Here is a 27,500-nt window from a genome sequence, read left to right as displayed (position 1 = left end):
TTAAATAACTGTTGGGATTAAAAGGAAGATCTCTAGAACTACTTTTTTGGCTTTGTTTTCTCATCCTTGCAGCAGTGCAAAGTGATGCTCTGATAACAGTAAATTGGACAAAAATATTTGTTTCCAGATATCCAGTGGTCGAAGTTCCGTAGGAACTTAATGTTACAAGAATTTCCAATAAACAGAGGAGATGTTTTGAGAAAGAAACAAAGATGTCTTCTATGTGCCAAGTATAATTTATTCATTAAGTTCAGTATAGGTATTTCCAAGAAATAAAAGCTGTTGGGTGTTGTTTTTCTTTATTATTTTGTTTTGGCTTTTATTTTTTTTTTTTGGGGGGGGGGGAGAGAGAGAAACACTCAACTCATTTCCTGAAACCACCAAAGAAAATGTTCCAAAACCACTGAAAACCGTTAGAATAGTGGACTTTGATAGTTAACTCTTGGTGTTTTGTTAGAGCTATTGTTCCTGTGAAGGAGAGAAATAAAAGAATCTGTCCTTTTCCCCTTGCCCCCTAAGTGCATATTTGAGCTTTCTAGCTATTTGTGTCTACACCCAAAAGATATTTCTAGTCGTATTAATTAACTGTGGAAATGCTGCATAAAATTACAGATTCTGCATGAGATTCTAGAGCTACTGAAAAGAAAATAGTTTTTTTTTCTCAAGAAATGTGAGGGGTTACCTAACTGTCCTTGGGTTTTTTCCCTTTACACTGCTCATGTATTTTGAAAAGAAAGTAGTGTTTGGAGTCCATCCAATAGAATGGAAGCCACAATAAACAATGGCATCTTTTTGAGTATTTTTGTTTTAATGTTTCAGTTGGCCTTCACATCTGCTGTCTGGATGTCTATGGCTCAGCTTCTACAAATGATGTAGCACCATCATTGTCCCCCTCCATCTCTTACTCATCTTCATTCCCTTCCTTGGCAGCCCCATGAGATTCAATGCCAAAGATCTGGCATTGCTGGCCAGGTGCACATCAGGTTGTTTTGACAAGGAAAGCGGAAGATTTGCAGAGTGGTGGGGGATGAAAAATTAATACGTAAAAATGACTTGCATTGAAAACTACTCCTGGTTGCTGTGCATGCTTTGTGGAGTTGTTAGCTTGGTTTCACTAATCACATACACCTCATTTTATTTTCTTCATTACTGATGCTTGACTGGCACTAAATACCTTTCTAAATAATGAAACTTAAAACTAGTTTGTTCAGGTTTCCATTGGCACATAGCTGGGAAAGAGTATAAAGTCCTTAACATGATTTTTTTTCCCGTAAACAAAGACTGTTTTTTCTCTGCTACTAACTGCTAGTCACCAGTCACTGGTTACCATGTCTTAAAAATTAGATATGCAGTTCCTCAGAATTCACCCATCCCATCTCTAAAGACTGTGTTCTTTTATCAGTATAGATTTTCCATGACTCACTTTGCACCTCCTTTGCAGGTTTCTTCAGGCTTTTATGACCATATTTTAAATGTCTTTCAATTTCCAGTAAGCTTGAATAAATGTCTATTCCCTCAGTAGCTGTTAGAAAATAGCTCATGTTTAGTGGTAAAATCAGTCCTAACACAGTAATTTCAGCAACAGCAAATGTTTTATCTTCACTTGTCCCAGTTGATCTTCATTGTGATTGTATTTACTTTTATTCTATTAGGGGAAAAAACAAAACAAGCTCAAACCCAGCACAGACTCAGTTATAAGGGGCTGAGCAAGTTCTGTGCTACATTTTCAGAATATTTTATACACACCCTGGTGAAACCACAACGTGCATTTTCTAATGATAATTAGCCACAATTTCCTGCAGAATGTGCAGCAAACTTCCTGGACAGGAGGCTTTAGGAAGTGTTCACTTCTGTCTGCCTTGGGGCTCCTCACCAGGTTTACTTACCCTGTGTACTCATTGTAGGCACCATAGGCACTGCTTCCTTGTAGGCTTGTCATTGTTAGTCTGACTAATCTTTGGACTTGCTTGGTTTTCATGTGTACAAAGTAATGACTTCCTTAATCCTACAGAAAAAAATATTTTACGTGAAAAAGCTGCAGTGGGAATGTGACTCCTCCCTTCTGGTGCCCACAGGGTTCTGAGGGATGGAATTTGGTCTTAGCAGCATCCTGTACTTGTACTCTAAAGCTACTTGGATGCTTGGATCTGATGACTTTAAGTTTTCAGTTGCTGGATGTACATCAATTTATATTACATTATTTTCTGTGTTGTCCTTGCACTAGTAGGTCTGAAAAGATGCAGGAATTTCAATTCTTTTTCTGGGAAAACTCCCCAGGTTTAAGTCCCAATGCCTGTAAGTGTAATCCTCCCATTTTCTTCTGGGGAAAAAGGTACTCTGCTTTTCAAATGTTGCCTATTGGAACATCTTAATTGAAATTATCAAGAGAAAAAGAAAATGTTATTTTTTTTATCTATTTACTGCAACAAGACTTTGTTCTGCTCAATATAATGATTTTAGTGGTGGCTAGCTGAGAGAAATACAAGAGTTCCTCAGAGGCAACTGTAGAATAACATAACCTCAAGGTACAGCTGTTCTTCCAGCTCCCTAGCAATTCCAGGCTGACTGGAGGTACAGGGTTTCATGGGTCCCTTCAAAAATGTAAAAGATTACATCCTGTGCAAAAATATTTTTTCTCTTAAGAAGTCATTCCTAAAGAGATCACATTTGTCTCTAAGATTTATATTTGTGTATGTTTATAATAGGTCTCTGTATCCATAGATATCTACGCATACACCTACAAATGTGTTTTTAAAAAGAAAAATTATACAATATTAAAAATCATCTGTTTATGGAAGAATCCCTTTTCAAAGTTTCTTGAAGTTTCCACCAAAAGTTTCCACTCACTGACTCGGGGAATGTTTCACAACTTCAATTTTCAAAAGTTTGTTTACGTTCTTGCACGTGTCAATAGACAAAGACGTTGTTCCCACTGGTTAAGCACTTTAAAAAAGTGTAGCAAAATAATAATAGCAAGGTGGCTGTAAATATTTAAGTCTCATTTTACTCCTTTTTTTGTGTTCTAAAAATTGTAAATTCAGATTTGCATGTTTTAATATAATAGTGAATTTTTTTTTCTGTTTTAACATAGATTAGTTTTTTTGATCTCCCGAGATGATGGGAATGAAAGGTTCCATGCCAAAGTGCCTGTTTCTGTTCCCATGTGAGGAAGAGGGAGAAAAGTTGAGAAAGCAGTGTTGACTGTGTGCTGCAGTCACCAATTCTTCCAGCTGCAGAGTAGAAGAAACCTTCTGGGAAGTTATTTGACATCTAACATAGGCAGCCACTGAGTTAAGCTGTCTTGTTTTGGTTGATAATGATTTTCTTTTCTGACCTTTATAACTAATTCACCTTTTTGAGAAGCATTTAATGTGTGAAGACAGAAGGTTGTTTTTATTAATCTCTTACCTCTTTGCATGCAGAACCAAGGGAGAGATGGTGCTGACTGAAAGGAAATCTGCTTTTTCTAATGAAAAATAAGGTAATTCATTTTCCTGCTGCTTTTTTGGATGTGCTAGTCTAACGTGGGAACTTGAGTAATCCTTTTTAATGATAGCTATATTCGCATTGTGCTTTTAGGGACAAAAAATATAAATCACTATTATTAGAAGAGTGGAAATGAAAAAAAATCCATTGTTTGTGTCTATAACGCTGGCCATTCTTCATGATATCAACATCCTTTAGCTGAATCATAAATAGTCTATGCCCAGGGTGTGCTCATAACATACACAGGTCTAAATCCAGAATTATTCCACCAAATCCACTGGAATAATGAAAACGAAATCTCACAGCTAAATGAGGCATTGTGGCAATGTTCAAGATGCAATTTCCTGACTACAGTTTTATTTGATTTTGTAACTAAATCTGTTATAAAAAATGGTATTTTCTCTTCCTTTCTTGTAAAAGGCAGTTATATGCCTAATATGAAGGGCCTGTTCAAATAGGCTCTGACCCTGACCTGCCATGGAAAGCCTTGCGTGAGCTGCTGAGTGCCCTTGTCTGTCATTGGCTTTATTAGGAGTTGAGGCCACTCATCTTCTGGAATGAACAAGCACTAAGTGTGGAATTGCCCTTTTTCTTAGCCTTTGTCTGATACTATGGACATCTTTCCGCAGGTGCCTGAAAATAGCGCTGGACTGCAAAGAATCGGGGATAGTGTGTGGCTTGAGATGCTCACCTGTTAACAGTAAGTACTTGATAATTGGCTTCCAGGATATTTTTGTGCTGGATGGACCAGCAGTCAGATGGAAATGATTGCACTGCTGGGCAGATTGTGGATTTTGTTGGAAAGATTTTTCAATATGATATAGTGGCTTATCTTAAGATAGTGATGAATGTGCACATATGGTACATTTTTAAAGCAATGTTTGCTTTCAAAGCGCCGCTCAGGAGCCTGTGAGATTTCTGTATGTTTGCAAACAAAAGGAGACAGTAGGACATAAAGGGTTCTCTGGCTTGAGTTTCGTCCAGCTGCATTCCCCTGGGTGGTAAATGGTCTGACAAGTTAAATGTGGCTGAGAGCAAGCTCACGGCCACCCCTTTGTCACAGCTTCATGCATTAACATCCTGCTGTGTGACTTGGAGAAATTTTTAGTGAAGGGCTTTACATTTGAAGCTATTCCCTTCTACTCCACGTTCCTCCAAGTGCTCTATTTTCATGGGAGCCTTGGCCTTTTGTGAAAAGGTTTAAGGAAGTGTTTTGATCAGCTTTGCAACAGTGAAGAAAGGAGTGGGTGAGTTTTGTGGAAATCAACTGCTAGGCCCACTTAGGCTTTTGAAATACAAAGCTGCTTTTTTGAGAAACTTGGAGAGTGAGACACGAATTAATGGCTTGTTGCTGAAATGATTTAGCCTTACAGGAAATAAATGGGAATTCCCCTTAAAATTCTGCAGTTTGATGAAACTGGTTAAATAGGTGGGTGATTTTCATTCTACCTTCAGGTCAGTGCTAGAAAACTATCTTATGCTGGTTTCTTTGTTACAACAATTTTTCAAAGTTTCCAGAAGTTATGGAAGGAACCAGGAGTTTTGACAAATTTTAGCTTATAGAAAGACTAGTGACATGATTAATGTCAGTGTTTTCTAAAGGTGATTTTATCAGGTACTTTAATTAGGGAGAAATTTTTTCTCTCACAATAAGAGAGAAACCTGGAAATGGAAGCTTGAATAAATGAATCTGATCAAAGACTGATTGGGCAGTGAAGCCCAAGTGTGGTTAGATATAGCAGGTGCTTAGTTTTACAATGTCACAAGGTACTAGACTCAGTACAGAGACCTCTGAGTGATTAAAGGGCAATGTCTTATGATGGATCAAACTAAATGATGTAGTGCTTCCTAGTCAGCTTTATATCCCAGGAATTTGTAAAACAGTCACTTTCAGAGGCTTCATCTGTTGGGTGCTATAAAGGATAGCTTCTTTGACAAAGACAAATCTCTCTTGAATCTCATATCCATGTTTCAAAAGATGTAATTGATAGGCATACTAAGTAAACCCAAAGCAATTTGTGTGCTGTGAGGACAGGAGGGAGAGAACCCTGTATTTTTTTTCTTATATCATCCTAGAAATGAATAGGTTTCCCATCTAAAGCAGTGTGTTGGCATATGAAATCATAGTTTAAATTTTGAGAGCTAGTTTCCCAGTATAAAAACAAAAAATAGTCTTAATTATGAAATGTATCAAGCATCTTAGTAAGCATGGTTCCTAGTTTTCTGCTCTTTGCTTGAAATAGAAAAGGTTTCAGGAGGCTGCTAATGTAGTGTGTGAAAGATATGTCCCAAGCAGCACGAATGAAGACATGTTGCTATTTTTGTTGTTGGAATCTGACTTGGCTTGTGGCTTGACATGGAAGAAAAGTAACTTTGATGTTTTGGAAGATCATCTGAATGCTGAACGATTAACTCTGGAAGTCACGGTCATGAAGCAGAGACTGATTTTCTACTATTTGTTAACTGCTCTCAGAGGCATGTGCATGTCTGTGTATACAGATATTTATAGTTTAATGGCAGACTCTCATTTTAGTTCAGATGTTCATAAATTATGCTGCTTGTATAAGAAGAATCTTCTCTATGAAATTGCAAAGAATGCCTCCCAACTTATCTGTGTTGTAAATCTCAAGTAGTGTGGTAATACATTTTCAGTGTAGGGAGAAAATGTGGTTCATTCCATTAGGCATCTTGAGGACATTTATTTTCTTTGGTCTAGCAGTGTAGTTAGTCATTTTGAACTGAGACACAACCCAGCATTGGCTGGTGTTAGTGAACCTTTTTCCCTCTGTAGACTTCAATGTGGTTTTGTGTGGTGTGGGGAGGTGGGTGGGGTTTTCTTCCCCCACTCCTCCTGGATCTGTTCCCTACCATATTGCACTGGTTGTAGATAGCCATGTTATAGCAGTGATTTATTAGGAAGATGTATTTAGGAAATGTATTAGGAATGTGTTTTGCTATTTGTTGTAGCAGGATGTATTTAGGAAAGTGTGAAAAAATAGATCTGCGAAAACTGAAGTCGGAGGAGGAGGAGAGGATCTGCTCCAGGTGGAGGAGACTGTGCAGGGGCATGCAGATAGACTGGCCATGGACCATCATTCACACTCTATGCTGGAACTGGTTCTTTTAAAAGGAACTGTAGCCCATGAAGAGGATCCACACTGGAGCAGATGTTCTATATCTGCACCCTGTAGGAAGGACCCAGGAGAAAAGCATGAGGAGGGAGGAGTGGCAGAGAGGAACTGTTACAGACTGACTATAACCCCATTCCCTGTCTCTCTTGTGCCGCTTAAGAGGTGTGGACAAGGAGGTTAAGTGGTTAAGAATGAAGGAGTATGAAGCTGTACCTTTAGAAGAAAGGGATTGGGGGAAGCTGTTTTAATTCTTGTCTTTATTTCTTATTGTCCAGCTCTATTATAACTGGGATAAATTTATTTCATTATCCCTGTGTTGAAACTGTTTTTCCTGTGATGGTTATTGGCAAGTAACGTTCCTTTCTTCATCTTAACCCATTAGCATTTAGATTTTATTTTCTCGCTCAGTCTTAGTTACAGAGCAGATGGTTGGGTGGCAGCCTGACCAGCCATAGATATGATCCCCCGTGGGAAGCATATTTTGCTAATACCTTTGTGTGTGAAGCCCTCAAACCTTGGGTTTGTGTGTGGGCTCTGTGTCCACATCTCAGGAAGTGGCAGATGTGCCTTTGCACCCTATGAACACACTCAGTGTAAGTTTCTTTTGAAGGCAGGGTTGGGAATGGGGCTCCAGGAAGCTGAGGTCAGCAGTGTGACTGAGCTGGGAAACCTGGTGCATGACAGGGCTTCCAGAGAGAAGTTTGACATTGTGCTAATCTGGGGCCAATTCTTACAGATCCTAGTCCAAAATATTTCTTGTGGAAATTGGCAACTTTGTGACTCAGCTAAACTATCTGGCAGATGTGTTATATACTTAGTTTCTACCCAATTGGAGCCTGGGAAGTACTTTCTTCCAGAACTTGAGTGTGATACTGGGAGAAGGATTACTCAGCATCACTTGCTTATATGTTTAATAAGTATTAGATATTTACATACCTTTTTTCATTAGCACAGGAAGGGATTCTTGATTAGAAGTTTTGGATCTCTTGGAGGATTGCAGTATTGTGTATTAATTTTTGTTTTAATTGCAGATCACAATTTATAGCAATGGTTTTCTTGAGGAAAACACCCCAACATAAAACCAACAAAAAGCAAGCGAATTTTTGTCATGCCATTTCATTTCCTTTTTGTTTTCTGTTCATAGGTTCTTCAGAATTATTTGTTTTTTCTTCCCACTAAAGGAATAAACATATAACTTGGGCCTTTTTCAGTTTCTTGATACTTAAGCCAATTCAGGGCTGGATTTCGGCCTAAACTGTTATGTGCTGTGCATGTGTGAATTTGGAGTCATTGCTAGTAATGTAAAGAAAGAAGCTATCTAACCCATCTATGGTTCATTTTCTCATATCCTTATAGTCCCAAATAGTAGTGTTGATACTTAAACAGATTTGTAAATTACTTTGCAATCTAGCCACAGAAAAGATACACTAAAAAGTACAATTATGTTTTTGCATCTCAGTAATAGTTCCAGAGGGCCCATTGTGTTCTATTGAGTAAACACGTTGAGGTTGCTGCTTATTTTTGAATACGTATTTAGGAATTTATTTAAAAATGGATTATTGATCAATGCTCTGTAGTGGATTCTCTAGGAGAATCATTAGTGTCCATTGTGCAAATCTTGCATAGCTTGTGGTTTAATGATCCTGTGGAGGTAACCAGTCCAGTCTGTCACGTCAGCTCATCCATGCACCAGCTCAATAAACTAATTCTACTTTTGTGTAAGAAAAGTTGCCTTTTAAGATTTTTGTGATGTATTGATTTTTTAAAAAATTATGTAGAAAGAGAAAAGCTTGGTTTACAGATGACAGTATCGAAATTAAAATAAAAGCCATGAGTGACAAAAGTATCTTGCATTAGAAGTCATATTTCACACAAAATTACTAACCTGTCCTTTTTTACCTGTAATCTAAACAATGTTGTTGTAGCAAACTTGTATGACGCATTCATACTGTAGTAAATCCGTGTGTTTCCTGACCCCTCTAAAACCTAGGGACTTAGATTGGCCAGAGCCAATCCATGGACTTAACCACACAGATGTAAATTAGAGTGCTGTAATACACTTAATGCCAGAGAGAGTTATGTAAAAGGTGGTGAACATTTTGAGACTCCTCCTGTATTGAATTAAATTTTGTTGAACCCACGTGCCTTGTTGCGCTTGAGATTTTGTAGACAAGTTTAAAGAGCAAATCTGAATGGTTATGAAGTCAATAAAAATATGCTTTGCTGTAATGTATGTAGAAGCTTAACATAAATTATGTTGTTACAGCATTTATTGCAAGTGTAATGTGTTATTAACAGTTGGCAAAAAAAAGCCTGAAAGTAAGATTGCAGATTGACTCAAATCAATAACCAGAGAACCACATGCAAGGTAGAAATAATAGAATCATGACATACTCCTGAATTTTGGATCTGAATAACATTGTAATGCAACTATGAAAATGTTATTTGGGTTTTCATGGCATAGTTGCATGTGATTTCTGCCATAAAAATGTGTGAATGTATCTTATCTGCATCAGGCAGGCATACACAATGTATTTTCACCATTTCATAGCTGTAGAGTTTTAGTATTTTTCTCTCCAATTTGATATTTTTAAAATATTCTTACAGAATGAGATTGTTTTTTGAAGCTGCAGAGTATTTTCTGATCTGTTAGAATATGAAGCTTCTGTGTGTGTGGTTTAGCATTCTGTAAGTCAGTGATCTCTCCAGGGCATCTTGAAATAAAAGTGTCTCTTCTGGCTAAGGATGTACTTATTATAAACCATTTTTCAGCAGTGATTTTAATTTTCTAGAGCATGCTCTGTGTCAGTTTAAAGACTGAGCAGCTGAATAAGTGCTCCTGCACAATGTAGCATATCTTTGGGATTGAATGTCGCTGCTCAGTGTGGTTTTTCTCTGCCTGTAAACTACATGTGTGATATTAGTTATGAGCACGTTCTGCAAGCTGAGGAGCAGGTAAGTGAATCTGTGTTGGTAAGTTTCAGTGAAATACGTTGTTGCTGTGTTGGTAAGATTTTAATTTGCAGTAGGATATGTGCTAAATGAAGAAGCAGGTGGGAAAATTACAAAACTGTGATACAGGTGGGTCTGAAAGCCTTATCACCCTTTGGGGTTCAGAAGTCCCAGTGTGTTTGAGTGTTCTCAGCCCCAGTGCTGCCTTGCTTCTGCCTGCACTTAATGTGAGTTGTCCTCTGACTTTTGGAATGTTAGGTATATGGCAATATACACAAATTTATAGCTATCCAGAAGTATTTACATATCAGTCAGTGTTTAGTGAAGAACTCAAATTTAGGTGTGTTGAGAGAAGAGATGTTGCCATGTGGGCTTTGAATTTGCCTTAGTGCTAGGTATTTTCCTGTTCCTGTAGTTGTGTATTCAGGTCAGTGAGAGACCTTATATGTTTCAAGTCCCTTCCTTATGTTTGGGCTTCTTTTAAGAACCAGTTTTGCTCCCCCTTGTGTTACACTGTGAAGGCATTTTTGAATGCTTATATTTTTACATGTCTCAATTTAAGTAGTTTTTTTTGTGGTCAAGGTTTCACGATGGTTTTAGCCATTTTGGGTTGGGAGAATGCTGTGCAGAGAACTCTGTGCTAGGTGAACGCTGTAAGCTCTAGCCTAAGAACCCTGCTGAGCATGATGCACATTATGCCAATACAAAGCCCTGAGACAGCAGAAGGCCACCACTGGGATTTTGTTCTCAGGGGTCTGTGCAGGATCACTAAGGTCTGTGTGCTGACTGTTGCTGCAGTCTGCTTCCCAACAGTACTTGAAAATGTGGTTTATAACCATTGAGGAATGAGAATAATCAATTGCTTCTATTTTTACTATGAACTGAAAGACTTTATATCTCTCGTTTCCCTTCTTAACAGGGTCCTGGCAAGCCCTACTGCCCTTTTGCCATCTGATTACCTCTATTTTCTTGCTGCTTCTCCTTCCCCCCTCCAGATATGACTGACTTGTTCTCCACATTAGTAAAGCCCTCTCCTCCCTTCCACTGCTATTGGAGTCAGACCTTTCTTGTAACGTGTTCTCACTTAGATAATCCATTCTGTCTCCTGGTTTTTCTGTCTGCTTTCATCTCTTGCTGAACTTGTTGCATGCCTTCCTTTCCTTTAGCTTTTTCATGGTGTAAGCAGGCTTTACTCCTTCCTCTTTTGTGCCTTCTTGCCCACTCCTTGGTTTGATATGTGAAGTATTGCTTTTTTTGCAGTGCCTTTCACTGCATTTCTATCCCAGAATCCTTCCTGGTCCTGTTGCTATTGCTTGCACTCTACAGGACAGTCTTTTACTAATCACTGAATAAACTCTTCTAAGTAAGGGCTAAGAAGCATTGCTTGTTTGTGTGCCTGACTAGGGGAAAAAGGAGCTGCAGTCAGAGGGTGAGCTGGTGTTGGAAGCAGCAGACATTCTTAACTTCTTCCACTGATTTTATTCTTTTGAGGGATTAATGCTGTGCTGTACCCAGAGTCAAAGCATATATGAGAAAATGTAACTTTTAACTGAGTATTCCTCAGTAGTAAGTCGCATCTAGGCCTGCCTCAATACCTGTTTGTCCAAACTGCACTTTGATCTCGCCTTTCAGAGACCTCTTCCTGTGCATTTAGCCATGAATTCAATTTCAGTGGGAATCAAACAGCTGCTTAATCTTTTCTGTCAAATTCTTTCTCCTATTTCTTTTGATGGCTGAAGCAAACATCACTTCTCTTCCTGCTGCTCATATATTTTTTAGAATTGCTTTCGACAGGAATGTGTTTCAAAGTATTTGTGTTCTGGCTATCTTTGTGTTTTACAGATTCTTTTTAAGATGGACAACTCTTTCCTGCTCTGTATCACCTAGAAGTTTGGACTGGGATAATCTAGTTTTGCATTTTTGTTTACTGGAATATCCTTCTCTTTTCTTAGTAAAGAAGACATTTGGTTATATCCATTAGATATCTTGCAAAAACAGTTTTCCTCAGGTTTTTATCCTTTGTTTTGACCATCACTCTTTTCTTTGCATCAGATTGTTGTGTCGTTCCTTTTGTAAGCTTTTTGTTTTCACTGTGAAGATTTTTCCCAGTCTCCAGTACCCTTCTTTTTCTTTCCTAAAGTTTTCTTGAAAATTCTGAGCTGTGTCCAGCACACAACCAATGTGTTTGTAGATCTGTCAAACCAGCAAGGAAGTAATAAAACACTTGATAAAAAATGTAGTCTCTTTCTCTTCCCCAAAGTTCTGCTTTTACAAATCATCTTTGCTATAATGCCTGCTGGAAATTCACTATGATAATTTTTTTATTGGCTTGGCTCTCATGTAGTCTGATGAAGATTTGCATGTCTGATGTGTAAACTCTCCAGCTTTCTTCTCCAGTTTATCATCTGTGTTCTGTATCTGTCAGTGGTTAATATCATAGGGTCCTGTGATCCCTGACCTGCATTCATAAACCCTCGGGTGATAAATATAACTTTTAATCTGAGCAAATCCCTGAATTTTTAAGTGTTACCTAATAGAATTAGCTCCATTCAATTTTTTTAAAAAATGTTGTGTTCTCTGCTATCCCTGCAGCGATTATAATTGTGTAATAGATATAATATTATGTGTTGCAATTACATAATTGATGGTAATCAAGTATTAGTCTCATTTGCACTAGATAATTGTGTAGATAACTGTATATAACAAAAATTTGAGCATCCCCATGTGGTTCTTTCTTATTTCAGTGGCTATTACTGGTTTTGGTGTTTCTCAGAGTGTGGGATCTGTCAGAAGTTTTTGTTGAACAGCTTCTCACATGACTGCAGAGAGTCCTGGGAATGAATGTGCATTCACTATTTGAGATAAATTTAAAAGATTAGGGTTGGATTAGCTTCCATACTGCGCTGTTTTGGGAGTCATGGGTGGCAGCTCCTGAAATGCAAGCAAGTTTTTAGAGAGGACTCTAATAGCTGTCTGGTTTGGGTTGGAGAAGACCTGAGAGCTGAGACAACAAAACTTTGAAATTCTGTGCACAAGTCCAGTAGCGTAGCAATCTGTAACTGAGTGAATTGTAAGTGAAATACTTGATATCTATCTCATTAGATATTAGCTTTTAACTCCTGAAAGAAACCTAGGGATGGAGGAAGGCTAATAATACCAGTGTTAATAATATTAACATGCTGCACTGAGAGATGACTGCTGCTGCAGTCCATGAATCTGCACTGAAGGGAATAATGGAACCGTTTGTGTTTTGAAGTTGGTATTTTGACTGTAGCTGGAAGAGCGTCTCTGCCTCTGAAACTGTTTCACTTCACACGGCATGCCAGTGAACTACCTCTTAGGACAAAAAAACCATATCAAACTGAGCACAGAACTGACTTTTGATTATGTTAATCTGAACTGGGATATTACTCTAGGAGAGCATGCTGTGAAAGAGTTAGGGATTGATCTTGGCAGTAGTATACCTACATGTCTTTATTGCTGAGTGATTAGTAATCAAAGAAAGAACCCTCCACATTTTGTTAAAAAAAAAAAGCAAAGAAAATAACCACCACAAAAACGTATGGCTTGCATCAGGTTTTTTCTGTTTAAGGCAGTAAACTAGTTTGTGAGGATACTGTTGCTAAACTCTTCCTTCACTGGAAGTGATCTTTGCCCGATATGGAGTATTACTTGTGTTTGATTATTCTGTAGTGTGGATAGTGTAGCCTGGCTGCCAGTCTGTGCCTGCTGGGCTTTTCTATTGCACCAGTTTATCACACTTTAGACTCCAACCTCGGTTTAAGTTGCTTTAAATTTTGTTTATAAGGGAAGCTGTCAGTAGATGGCAGCAGCAATCTCCTCACGTAATAGTTTTAGGTTACCAGCCAAATGAGCATCTTACATTGTTAACTAATCCTAAGGAAAAATAGTCTACTGAAGTAATTCAGTGTGGGCAAAACTCACTTTTATTCTTGGCCTTAAGCAGGATTTTGAAGCCAGGGGCTGCTGATTAACCTCGGTTTAGACTTTCATGAGCCAGATGATGAGCGAGGAAGGGAAGCCAAAGGAGTCTATGTACAGCTAGAGACATCTTGCAGCTGCAAAGTGATTGATGGCAGCCAGCCCAAGGAACTCGTGGGTGGAGCCCAATGGACCATTAAAGATCTCCGGGCTAGGCTGCTTTCCCCACCATATACTCAATAATGCAGGTTGTGTCTAGCACAAGGGGAGAGGGGCTGTGCATGCATGCACGTGCATTTCAGGGTGCTGCCCTTTAAATTGCATTAGTGATGCTAGCTAGCTCTCGTGCTTGCACTGCAGGGCTCCCAGGTCTGAGAGCAGGCTGATCTCAAGCGGCAGGGGATCCAGCCTGCCATACCCTCTGCCCCTTCGGGAAGTGAAGCATTAAGGGTTGGTTGGTTCTGTCTGTATCCTTTCCTGAGAGGGGTCAACATAGGATGTGTTTTGTGCTGCTGGAAGGTGCCTCAGGGAGAGGCTGTTCACTCCTCTCAAGGGCCCAGCTATAGTGCAGTGCCATGGGCTGGGGGCTGTAGGGATGGAGGGTAAGCTCTTTGAGTCCTCTCAGCACTAGCACAGGAACATCATGGAGCAGAGGAGATGAGCAGTGGAGAGCAGCCATGCTTCAGGCATCTGCTTGTGCCAAGAAGAAAAAGACTGGGGTTTTCACCCATCTCTCACTGCGAGATGAAATCTTCATTTTTCCCCAAAGAAGTTGAATATCCCTGATTTATAAGAAAGGCTGTAGTGCTATCCTGCCCTCACATTTGGGATGTCAGGAGCTATTGATTGCTAAAGGCAAAAATGGTGCCCTCTTGTTCAGTGTCTCCACTGAGCACTATTTACTATTCCCATTCTTTTTCTGACCAGCCCTGAGAACTGTGCTGAATTCTCCACAGTGTCACCAAAACTTATTTGCTGAGTGGTGAGAGCTGATTTTTAGTCCAGTGTTATAAAAGTGGCTGTGCTTTGACAAATGTGTACAGTTTGCACTTATCAGCACTGAATTTCATTTAATATTTGATCACTTGGTGGGGATACTGAAAGCCTTTAGCTCTGCCTTCAGTTATCACCTTGCTGTACACATTGTTCTACCTGGGCATCTATTGATACAAGATATTTGCCTTTTATGCCTTTGCAGTGTAATTTTTCTAAGCAATTGGCTAAGGACCTTGTAAACATTTTTTTAAGAGAAAGTTAATTAATGCTACACCAGTGCTTCTTATTACTCAGCCAAGTTTGTGACATGTGACTTCTATAAAACTTGGTAACTCTTTAGCTTCCTATAATTTTATTTTTATAAATTTCTCTTATTTTGCTCTGTATTATAATTTCCAGCCATTAGTCTACCACAGTGGAGTTCCTCTTTAGAAAGATTTGAAATCTGCTGTTATGTGCCTGCCTGTAGAAGATCAGTAATACTAGCCACAGGCAAAGACTGGCCAGGATATTAACCAGTTTTTTAGGGTAAGTTAAATACTTTCTTTGACAGTGAATTTGTTATTTAGATTAATTGAAAAACTGGATTACTTTAGAGCATTTTTCTTGCTGTCTAATAAAAGTTCAGAAGAAGTGAAAGATAGGGAAAACCCATCTGTAGCTGAAATCATACATGTTCTATTTTCTTTGTAGAAAGGGGGAGACAATAGCAGATTTTATGCATTAAAACAATATCTTGATTTGGAAGAGTCTGGATATGTGATCTTGTGGGTGATTTTTTTTCTATCTTTTAGCCTTTCTTTAATTTAGTGTTGACATATTAGTGGTTTTTTTGATAGTGTGTTTTTATTTTGTGTGGATTTTAGTCACTGTTTTTGTGTATGTGTTGGTTTGATATTGTTTTCGGTTTTTTAATCACATACATCTGGCTTTTAGGCTTACTTAAGTTCTTAGACTTTGGCTCCCCTCATTGTTTAAAATGCCTGCCTGTTATTGAATGTATCTGTAGACTTTTGCCATTGACCTTTTCTTTAGAGCAATATTTATAAGACTTGAACAAATGTGGAACACAAAAGCTCCTGAAACGAAAAAGGATATCTATGTGCTGTTTCAGAAGGGTATAAAAGCCTTCCTAATATAAAAACATTCTGAAGTATTCCCCTGAGAGAAGATATGCCTGAGCATTAGCCCTGATGTCTCCTTTTTCTCACAGCCTTACACACGCGTGCTAATGGATCAGCTCTTTAGAGAATTGCAATTAATTCTATTTCTGCTAAGTGCATTGCAGATACCAGTGCAGCATGGTGTGTGAGTGACAAGTTCCTGTGTCCTACCCACCACAGGTGGTTTGATTTCATTGGAGGAGAGAAAATGGGATACACCAGTACTGCTTCTTTGCAGGAGGTGTTTGGGTGATGTGGCTTTGTTGTTGTGCTACACAGTTGAAGTAGAAGGAGAAAATAATAAAATAAATAAAAACTTAAAAAGCTGAGAACACACTATCATTTAAAAATCAGTCGGTGGAGCTGCTTTTAGCTGACACAGTCTTTGATTTTTATGGATATGTCCTAGATACATAGAAAGCTTAAATAAACACTTAAACTGTAATGGGACATTTTGAGGATTAATGTCAGTGTAGTCCAGGATAATAATGGGATTCAGTGAGGCCAACCTGTTTGGCATTTTAGAGAAATAGGGAGCATCATCAGTTTTTTCTGATGAGGTTCTCTGCATTTGAGGAACAGTTTCTGATCAATAGTCTGGTGAGCAATCAGTGTTATTTGGTCTGGGTTTTGTCAAAGCTTCGATAGCTTCCACTTTGAACATGGTTTTAAAACCACGTGTGGCCGTCTTGATCAAAGCCAATTAATAAACTGATGAATTCTTTGGGATGCATGCAGCAACAAGTAAATGTATTTTTCTTTTTTAAGAAATTAAAATAGCTAGAGAGACAATAAGATGGGAAGAAGCAGCATTAGGGTGGTATAGGTTTTTCTGGATGTCCTTTCTCTTTTTATATGTATTGACACTATTTTTCTTCTATTGAAGAAGTTTTATGTAGATTTTAAGGAGTTAGGACTGATGTCTGGGGTGCTGGACACATGGCATCTACCAGAGGCCAGATGATTGTTTAGAATATTCTTAAATTGCTCTGCAGTACTCTTTAAGGAGCACAGCAGTTTTGGTCGAATGTGTGGCAAGTACTTCTGTGCTCCCTGAGTTTTGCCTTTGTTTCTACCCATCATTCTTTTCTGCTCCATGGTGCCAACATTGACCCTGCAAATCCCCCTAAACATGTTAAAGATGCATCTTCGAGTTTAAAAATTATTTTAAGATACTGATGCTTGCTTTGTTTTGTCTTGGAATCTTTCTGTGGTTACCAGTGATCACACTATGATTGTGGTGAAAAGGTGGGATCTGAAGCTTTTTCTGGTGCTGGCTGGAACAAATTGTACTTCACTTATTTCAGTTTCAGTTAATTTACATGTGGGGAAAATATCACATCTCTTCTCTAAGTTATAAAATTAATGGTTTGAAATAATTTTATGGTTGAGAACTGTGCTGGGAAACTAGGACACAAATAGAATTCCTGTGGCATAAAAATAATTAACACTTCAACAGTCACTATTAAGACTTAGGTGTTCAGCCAATTTAAAAAGATGTGAATTGAAAGGAAAAAATGTTTTCATATACATTACCACTAAAATATTTTAAGAATTATTTTAGATGCTTAGTAGTCTAGATTGGAGAAAATGGCATGTGGGAAGTGGTAGGATCAAAGACCTCAAGTTGTGCCAGGAAATTAGGGAAAATTTATTCACCTCAGGGGATGCCCATCATTGGAACAGGCTGCCCAGAAAAGTGGTGGAGCCACCATCCTTGGAAGCCTCTAGAGGATGTGTAGATGTGGTGCTTAGGGGCAGGTTTTAGTGGTGTGCTTAGTGGAGGCTGTCACCACATTGCAGTGTGTGGCTGCAGAGAAGATGGAGACCTCTTTTTTTACAAGCAATCACATGGAAAAGAAGGAAACTAATGAGTGCAAGTTACTCCTGGGGATATGTCTACTAGGCACATGAGGAGAATTTTCGCAATGAGGTGAGTTAGTTGGAATCATCTCACCAAAGAAGTGGTGGATCCTCCAAGTCTGGATGCTTTTAAAATCCAGCTGGACAGGTTGCTCAATTGTCTGGTCTAGATGGTGCTTTTGCCAATAAAGGTTGGACCTAATGATCTCTGGGATCCTTTGTGACCCTGGAATTCTATGGTTCTAAAAAAAGCACTGTGAGTTCAGAATTTGTTCCTTCCCTGTCAGGGAAGACTCAGTGCTCTACCCTGTCTGCTCTGACATGAATTAATATGTTTGTTCAAGGCAAACACAAAAGCTTTGTGTTCCACCTGAAAAACTTTCCTTGTTCTGATTATAGAGGTAGTTACCAACCTGCTTGCCTGCTTTAGACTATTACATGCATTGATCTAATGCTAAACTTCAGAAAGATTGCATTTAATAACTCTAAAAGATGTGCAGATGGGCCATTCTGTTCCACGGGTGTATTGTATTTCTCTCTAGCTTGGCAGGTTTAGTCTGGCTACTTTTTCGTTACAAGGGGTCACATGCTGGTGTGAATCCACTTTGAAGTAGATTTGTATCTGAAATATTCTGAATGTCTCTGTTGGGAACAACAGGTCTTGTTACTGTGTGAAGCAATAGGTCATGTTCCCTTGTGCTTGCCCATTCCTGCCCCTGATAAAATTGCAAACAAAAGGGTAGGATGAACTTTTATACCTTATTCATTATTCTGTCCTTTTTTTATTCAGCGATACACTAGTTTGATGTTCAACCAGGTTGAATGAACTCTTAAAGTGGCATGAGACCAGGATCAACAGTATCATTGACAGGAATGTGGGTTTTGCCTTTTAAATTTTATTTCATTCATGGAGAGTCTGATTTTTGAATGTCTGTGCTCCCTCATTGCCCAGTTCCATATCTGATGCCATTTTTTGTCTAATCTGTGAACTGTCTATGCTTTTAGCTTCTATGTCATTATTTTCACATTTCAAAATTTAATTCAGACTTAATTCAGTTTGTGGGGAAATGTTTCCAGTTTGTTTCTGCTTGGAGGTGGAAATAAGTTGGATAAATGTCTGACCTACGAATGATTTTGTCATCTTCCAAAACTTGAAAGGAACTGGAAATGTTCTTCCAAGTTGTCTATTTAGCCGCCACATGAATAACAGGGAATCCAAATCTTTTTATTTGTATATGTGCCAGCTAATTTGAATGTTTTCAGCTCCCTTCTGCAGTATTTTAAATGTGCTTTTTTGTTGAATGAAGAAATGTTCTTCTAATTGTTTTTTAAAAGAGGTTTTGAATACGTGATTTAATTTATATAAAGTAGGTAAATTTAGAATGAGGTAGAACTATAATTAATTTGTTACTTGATTGAATAATTGCATACTCAGTTATTTTTTAATTATATGCCCTATTCTTCACCTTCCTTTTGGGTGATAATTTTTGAATGTAAAACTCAAAATTCAATGTGTCTTTATAAGGATAATTTCAATGCTCAGCTGTATTCTTAAGCTAGATATTTGTGGTTGTACATTTTAAAACATTGTTCCCTGCTCACTGTATAGGGAAACATAACCTGAAACAAGGCCCTGCTCCTACAAAGGAGGCAGCATGATTTGTGTGTGAACATTACAGGCTAAAAACCCTAATCAACCAAAGTGTGCTGCTGCGTGCAGAAATTCTGGTTAAGGAGAACTCTGCTTCCATGATCTTCATCCTCTCTCTGGTTGTCATGAATGAGGATTTTCTGTGTGACTTTGCTCTAACAGATTTGTTCCTTTGTGTGTCTATTCTGTCTCTCTGCTTTATGGAAAAGGTCACTAAAGACAAGGAAGTTTTGCACTGAATTCTGCAGCATTCCACCACTTTAGTGTTGCTATTCCTATGTCTGTCCTCATCAGAAAGGAGTTCTCATCCCTGGAACAAGATCATAGTTCTGTTTTTTTGGATTTTGTCCCCTGGTGCTACACCTCCCTAAATTGTGACTGCTGTGTTCTAGGGCAGTCCTGAAAATTTACACTGAACCTTCACATCACAGTCAGAATCCCCTTTTGCAGGAATGATGGAATCTTGCTGATGTCAGCTCAACATGTCAAAATTAGACTTTTTCTGTACCTTTCCATTTGTGTGGGAAAACTAAAATATCATTGTCCACTTTGCAGATATATTAAGACTTTTCCTATTTAAAATTAGGAGCCTATACTGTTCAAGTCAGAAGTGACTTTTGGAGTTGTGTAGCTAGAGGAAAAAAGTCCTGGAATTGAGTCTTGTATGTGATTTTTGTTTATTGCTTTAAATTGTTCCCAAGAGGAATTTCTAAATTTTTAGAACAACCAGTGAAATATGGAACTGTGTGAAATATCTCCTCAACGAAGTTTTGCTTTTAAATGTTGCTGGCTCCTTCTCCTGTCTTTCCAGTCTTGCAGGAGTTCCAAAGCTGTAAATACTCAAATGCTCTACTTGTACAGGAATATATATTTTCTAGTCCAAAGTGGATAGAAAACTGTTGAAGGAAGCCAGCTCTTGCCTATTAAGTAAAATTGTTGTGGCTTGTAAAATGGGAAAATGGAATATGTGAAACTGCAGCTTTCATTTTGATGTATTGCTGGCTGTTATTCCTTTCAGAATTATAAAAGACATACTTAAGTATGAATTGGAGAATAATGTCAAGGGGAAAAAAAATGTTACTTTTTGGCAATGATTTAAAATAAATTAAACTTCAGAAATGTTCAGGGTCAGGTGTTTCCATTTTGACTCATTCCCTCGCATTAATATATCCCCAGTATTTTTTGCAGTAAATGACCTTTTCCATTTCAAATTAAAAAGAAAAAGACAAATTAGATGGAGAACTTATTTTTCTTATTTTCTTCTTCCACTCTAAAACAGGAACATCTTCAAGTTCAGTAAGTAATCAAACATTTAGAAATGGGAGAAGGAGTAGAAATTTAGAGTGAGATGTTCCATAAAACTGGAGTAAATGCACCTTTCAGGAGCCATGGAGACCTGGGTTTCCAGCTAGGGCTTGCCAGACCACCCTAGTGAGCTGTTTATCATTCTCTAGATGAGCAGGTTGTGAGACCATAAATTCTGTTTAGTTCTGTTGACATGCAACACACGTGGTGCTTCTAGAAGGAGATTAAGGTGAGCTGCTTCCTAACAATTCCTGAGCTCCTCAACATAGTGTATAACAGCCCCTTCACTGTGTGCATCAATGCAAATATTGATTGGAAATTGGAAGAAAGGTGAAGACTGTTCTCTCAACTCCTCTCACAAGAGTTCTACATCATTTGCCATCATGGTGACAATTTCTGCCTCTGATTCCTCCATTAATTAGAAACAGAAAAGAAAAAGGTCTCAATGAGAATGCTTTAAATGGGATATTACTTGTCCAGCACTAGTAGCCATATAGATACCTTCCTTAAATTCCTTCAGGTTCTCAGCAAACAAAGACAGTGACACATGTTTGAATTCAATAATCAGTTTGAGGTTCTGTTACTCTCTTGGTCAGGACACCTCTGAAAGCTGGCTCAGAACAATATTTAGAAACGTTATTATTGGTGAAACGTTGGTATTCTGAGACCTGATGAAGTGAGATTCAAAAGTCCATAGGTATAATGAAAGATTGCTTCATTGAAAAAGTGTGATTTGTACTTTACCTAAGACTTAAGAATTAAAAAAAATGCAATTTTTATTTCTTCTTTCAAGGTGGAGTATGTTTTTGGAATTCCCTAATGCTGACTGTTTTGGTAGGCAAAGGGGTCTATTATACTGTAACTTAGTTTACATAAAGTAAAAAATTCAGAATTTTCCAAGTTTACTGCAGTTTAACTTTCTATTAAGCAAATATCTGTGTTTAAGCAAAGCTCTCAAAGGCATGATTTTGGCAACTTTATCATGCAATCAGTGTAAATATACCTTTTCTCTTTGAAAGTTTTAAGAGGAATGCTGAATGCTAGGGAAATTCTTTCAAATTATAGAGCCTAATGAGAACTAAGTTCAGCAAACATAGCCCATTGACTTTACTATGAACTTTGTTTGGATTAGTGCGTGATGCTAAAAATAACATTTCTTCTTGTTGATACCAATTACTGTATCACACGGCTATGTTGTGATTTTTGGCCTCGTTGGTGACATTAGATTTTGTGGTTGAGATGTATATTAAATTGCTGCTTTGTTTGCTTGTATTCTCATTTAAGATGAAAGTTTTGTAGTATGGTTCACTCTGCTTTCTTAGTTAATATTTTGTGCCAAAGAATTTCTGTTTATTTTTATTTAATAGCTCCACGTCAGCAATGCATCAGCTAACACTCTATGTGCCATTCCTGTTTGTCTACCAGCACTGTAGATTAGAATAACTGAGAGGCAGGTAAGTTATTCGGTTCCCCAAACTATTCCCAGGTGCCATTTACTTAGACTTCACTGAGAGGGCTGTGAACTGAAGGTTTTTAAGGTTATGCCCTTAGTGTAGGACATATTCGAGATGAGAACTCAAATTTAAGCTCAGCATTGCTGTGTGTTACATTGACGTTGTAGATGAGTGACATGTGCACACACTATGCAAACTAATTGTATTAAATATTCTCTTCAGTGGAAAAAGGTGTCCAAATAGTACAAAACATGTTAAAATTAGAGAAGTGAGTGAAAGACAGTTTTTCACTTTATTAAGACACTTGTTTTCAGATATCATGAAACTGATAAAATAAAACAATTGAGGTCATTTTTTCAAGGATAAGACCGAATGATAAAGCAGCAGAAAATGGAAGAGAAAGTATTCATTAAATATATTTATGGAGATGAGAAATATGTACTCAGAGATAAAATTCAGTGTGCTTTATTACATCAAGTATATTAAGGGTGAATGGGAGAGATGGTTAATCAAAATAAGCCAAGAAGATCATGAATATTGAAATTACTATGAAGACAGGGTTTTGTGTTGAGTTAGGAATCTTGTGTCTTTGGCTGGATAGGTTAGGAAGATTTTGGTGGACTCTTTATAGATTTTCAGGATAGGTTTTTTGGCTTATTTGGGATAAGTTCACTTGTGTTCTTTGTGGATTTTTTTGTTTGTGGGTTTAAGGGGGGATTTTTTTGTTTGTTTTTTGTTTATTTGGGGAGATTTTTTTTTGGTTGGGTTTTTTTTTTTTTTAGGGGCAAAGCATATTCTAAAGCATTGAAAATCAAAAATAGTTCTTGATCTCACTAGCTTGAAAAAAGACCTTTCATTGCAATCTACCACTGGCGAAGGTAGAGTAATATCCTTCAGGAGAAGAAATAAGTGTGAAATAGAATAGAGCTACCTTAAAAGTGGGTAATTATGATGGTTACAACAATACTGATGAAAGCATTGTTTCAGATACTTGTTTCTGCAGGAAGAGAGGTTGTGGATTAATTAAGGATTGCAGCAACACTGGAATGCGGTACACTGTTCTTTACTAAGTCTTGGTTTAAACCCTAGAGACCTCAGGAAGGCAGCAGTTTGACTGAGCCATTTCAGGTCTTGAAGTCACTTGGTTTCATTTGTTCTTGCCTATTAATAATATACTCAGTTGTACTGTGTGTACTTCTGCTTTGCTGCTGGAACTGACTGCGAGCCACCAATGGAATAGGTTTGTTTTCCAGGAACTGGAGGCTTAATATTCACACCTCTTCCATGCTTTCCATAGGGTGCTATGAAGACATTAGCTGGCACAGTAGCAGTAGTCGATGAAAGTGCTCCTTCAGCAGCAGAGATTCCCAAATGTGCTCTAAATATACTGCTAGAACATGTTCTAAAAACATTAATGACTACTGGATTCTTGGAAAATATTTTGTTTTATTGGTAGGAACATGAATGGAATAGTGCTGGTTAATGTAAAACATAAGGCAGGAGGTCCAGTAAGGGTTCAGGGAAAAAGATTGCTGGAGAAAACAGCAGCTTGGAAGGTGGTAAATATAAAAAAAAAAAATCTAAATCCTTTTAGTGGGTTCTTTGCTGGCTGAAGGCAGAATTGGAATATATGTGCAATTATGTCTTAAAGGTTTTTCAAATCATATATCATGTGCTGTACCTTCCATGGCTCTTTTCCCTCCCTGGTAGCAGGGCACCTGCTGTCTCTCGTAACAGCACTGCCTCCTGCGTACTGACTTCTCTCAGGAAAAATGAGTGACCTTTTCTACTTAAGAAACTGCAGCTGGGTTGGGTCTGATTTGGTGAGAGAGGTATATTCTCTGCACCAGTTTGGTTATGCTGTCCACAATCTGATATTCAGAGCTTCAGAGCAGTGACTGCTATAATTATTTCTTTGTCATAGCTTTCATTAAGGCTGGTCTTAAAAAAAAAAAAAAAAAAAAAGAATGATGGCAGGTATTTTATGTTGTTGTGTCTTAATTTCTTCCTGATTTCTCTAAGTGAGAGCTGGAAATGCAGTTTGCCCTGTGTGGAGTTGCTTTGATTAAATGAGGAAGCGATGCTTATGAAGTGTCATCATTCCAGACCTGTGTGTCCAAGGTGCCTGAAAAGCTTCAAAGGGAATGTGCATTCTATGTGGGAATCACTTGGCAGTATGTTCCACGTGAGACTGATGCTTTTTTTCAGATGCTGGGGTTGAGTGTTTCCTGAAAACTCCAAACTGGATTTTTGTACCTTGGTACATAAAATATTTAGCTTTTTTCTTGGGCTTCGTTCATGTGAAATTGTTGCAGGAATAATATGTTTCAGCTGTTTTTTAGTCGAGTTGCCGCATCTTGGTTTTAAGGTAGTTTTGTTTAGTTAGGTCTGTTTGTTTCTTCCAGTTTCCTTCTTTTAACCTCTCTTAGTTTTCTTTCCCTGTTTCTTGAAGGAGAGGTAGTTCTTTCTTCCAGTTTTGTATGAACCCTTCACTTTTCCATCTGCCCTCCTAGTTCTATTTTTCCCGTTAGCTTTTTGTCTTTGAATTTTGTCCACTTTTTCCATTTTCATCCTAACACCTCTCCTGCATTAGCAGCAATAATTTCTCATTTTATAGTGATGTTTTTTCTTGTCTTTCATGTGAACCATGTTTTAGAGGCTGCATAATTTCAGTGTTACCAGGCATTTTCAAGAAGCCATTAAACTTGACATATTTTGTGACTCCTACTCTTGTATGTTATAATTAACCCCTAACTATTAATCAAGACAGAAAGGCTAGTAACTAGCATAATGAACTAATTCCTTGCCACATTATTAAAGTAAGTTATTTCCCACATAAAGTAAATAATATTTTATGTATGTTAGAAAGGATGTTGTAAGGATGGAAAACATTAAAATGGTTCAGTTAACAAACTGTGATTGCTTTTTCCATCTACTGAGGAGCTGGGTTGCTCAAGAGATTGAATGACTTTAACACCCACTCATTGTTCACCATGCAGTAAGAAATACTATGCCTCCTAAATCAAATTTTATCAATCTGCTCCTAATTCAACACCCATTTAACCTTTTGAGCCTGATGATTTTCCAGTAAACCAGCAAAATCAGTGTCTTGTCTTACAATGTCAGCCAATTTTCACCTTTAGATAGAGCATTTCTTATTTGAAATTCAGGATTTATTTGGCTTACAGCTGTGAAACTACTGTAGTTTTTCTTGCTGCTTATAGAATGCAAATTGGTTGTATATAATTCCGTGCTTGATAGTGATGCTGCTGCTAGAATTTGACTTGTGTTGACTTATTGACAGTGAGCTCTTGAGTTTCCTTTAGTTTAAATCAGGGCACGGAATTAAATCTGCACTTTTTACTAATAGCTTAAAGCTGATAGACCTCAAACTTAGTGGATTCCTAAATTTAATTCTCAGTAAAGAAAAAGTTGTTCAAAAATTTAAAGCTATTGCTATTTCAAAACCAATCACAGCACTGTGTTAAAATTCTTCCTGTGTTTGCCACAAAATTTAAGGAGCTGGAGTTTTCTGCAGTATAAATGCAGTTGCTTTCTGTTTGTCCTGTGTTGTGCTGATTTGTTTCACTTCTACAGATGCTGGGTGAGAATCACAGAAGGAGCCTAGAGTTATGCTTTGCTCATGACCAGAAGGCAAGTCTTTCTGGTAATGCAGAGAAAGTGTGAGAAAGTATGTGGGGTCCTTCCAGTTTTCCTCTTTTTTTTTTTTCAACCCAAAAATTTAAAGATAGATGTAGAATTAAGCTTATCCATAGTATTCTATTAGTTCCACAATTTAAAGTTTCATGAATATTATCCAAAAAAAGGTCTTTGCACTAAGATCAATCCAAACAGGCAGTGCAGGAGGAGGATTACTTGGCTTTTGCTCTCTGGGAGAAAGGCAAGCTTTGCTTTGAGGTCATCTATGGGGTTGAATCATGTCTCCTGAGGTTTCCTTGTGGGGAGATGGGAGTGCTCTGATGCACCAGCCCTCCTGCACATCTTTGGAAAACCCATCCTTGGTCTGGATCCAGGTGCTATTTGCCTCAAGAAGCTATAGAATAGACATTTCTTAGTTATGTGAAAGTTGACCTGTTTTTCTAAGATTACACAGAGACAAACTTGTCTCCCTCTGCCTCTGTTCGAGCATGGGTTTTCTTGCCTTGATCAACTCTCTTTGGAGAAACAATACAGGAAATAAATTTTTGTTTTCAGCTAACCACTAATATCATGATACATGATCATGAAATACATGAAATATCATGATACAAATCTGTTGTCATGCGAACACTGGTCAAAATAATGGTTACGTTGGTTATGGAATTGGTTACAAAACCTGTTCAACTGCTCACAAAAACGTGGATCAGAGTCATAAATTGATCTAATTTGGGGAATAATAGGTAGTGTGTAGCCATGGATGGCTAGGAAGGTAACAGGCTGCAGCCTCCATAGATGAGATTGATGGAGTTGCAGTAGAAACTCCAGGAAAAACAAAGCAATTTCCTATCAACAATTCTTATGAGGAGTTACGTACGCGTTTTATGAATGAAGAAATGCTTCTGCATATCTATTACTCACCTTCTCCTTCTGTTTTTGGTGGGTTGTTTTGGTTTTGTTTTTTATAAGCCCCTTTCTGTATTTTGTCTTTGAACCATCTAGGACAGAAACATTAATTGCTGGCAATACAGAACATTGGGCAACGGCTCTCAGGAATCACTTTGTAGTTTTAGGTCTGTTCAGCTGTACTGATTTTTGATTCTGCTATCTAATTTGATGTATTTTGATTTGGGAATATTCTTTGGAAGGCCAAATTCATACTCTAATTTTGCAATGAATAAGTAGATATTATAACTTTGTTACTCCTAAATAAACCACTTCAATTATTAGTATGTAGCTCATGATGTGAAAGAATATGTGAGGAAAAGCCACTAAATAAAATGTGCTGTTGTTTATGGACACAGGAAAAAAATATTTATGTGAAGAAAAAGAATATTTGGAATGGAAAACTGCATCTGCCTTAAGTGTTCCACATAGAGAAATAATAGTGAAGGATTAAAGCAAAAGGTCGATTCCTGGATTGCCAGCAGTATTTTGTACAGTTGGAGAATTGAACAGCAGGCTTGGCACACCTACATTGATATTGACAGGTGGTGTTTTTCTTGAAGGTCAGTGGCTGCACCAGGTGAAAAATTCCATGCTCAGGCAGGAAACATTTTGACTACTGATAATAGCGTCAAAAAATTGATCTATTTTGCTGTGGATTATTAAAAAAAAAAAAAAGATAATATCTTGTGCTTTATTAGTTTTGGTTTTAGTTTTATTATTTTGTAGGCTTAGCAGTAACAGGATGATGGCTCCATCTTGCTTATCCACTGTACAAAGTTCAGCAAGGGCAGGAGCCAGATTGTGCACGTGGGCTGTGGCAGCCCTGGCTGTAGGGACAGCCTGGGCAATGAGAGGCTGGAGAGCAGCGCTGTGCAAAGGGCCCTGGGCTCCTGGGCCATGGAAAGCTGAATGTGAGCCAGCAGTGCCCTGGCAGCCAGGAGGGCCAACCCTG

The 27,500-nt window shown here is 38.0% G+C and overlaps 1 protein-coding gene across 9 annotated transcripts in view; it reads left to right on the top strand.

Annotated features, from left to right (window-relative positions):
- The window catches only part of INPP4B (inositol polyphosphate-4-phosphatase type II B), a 294,594-nt gene that overhangs the window by 36,998 nt on the left and 230,096 nt on the right, over positions 1 to 27,500 (top strand). For 5 of the 9 annotated variants that reach the window (XM_066317988.1, XM_066317986.1, XM_066317985.1 and 2 more), the window contains exon 2: positions 3,423 to 3,481. The exons of the other annotated variants lie outside the window; for them this stretch is intronic. In XM_066317988.1, coding sequence (XP_066174085.1) covers positions 3,470 to 3,481 — 12 coding nt within the window. In that variant the 5' untranslated portion in view covers positions 3,423 to 3,469. The remainder of the gene's footprint in view (positions 1 to 3,422; positions 3,482 to 27,500) is intronic. 9 annotated transcript variants of the gene reach the window in all.

Source organism: Sylvia atricapilla, chromosome 4, assembly GCF_009819655.1.
Source record: "Sylvia atricapilla isolate bSylAtr1 chromosome 4, bSylAtr1.pri, whole genome shotgun sequence".
NCBI lineage: Eukaryota > Metazoa > Chordata > Aves > Passeriformes > Sylviidae > Sylvia > Sylvia atricapilla.
The sequence above is the reverse complement of the archived record's forward strand: the minus strand, read 5'-3'. Positions and strand labels throughout refer to the sequence as shown.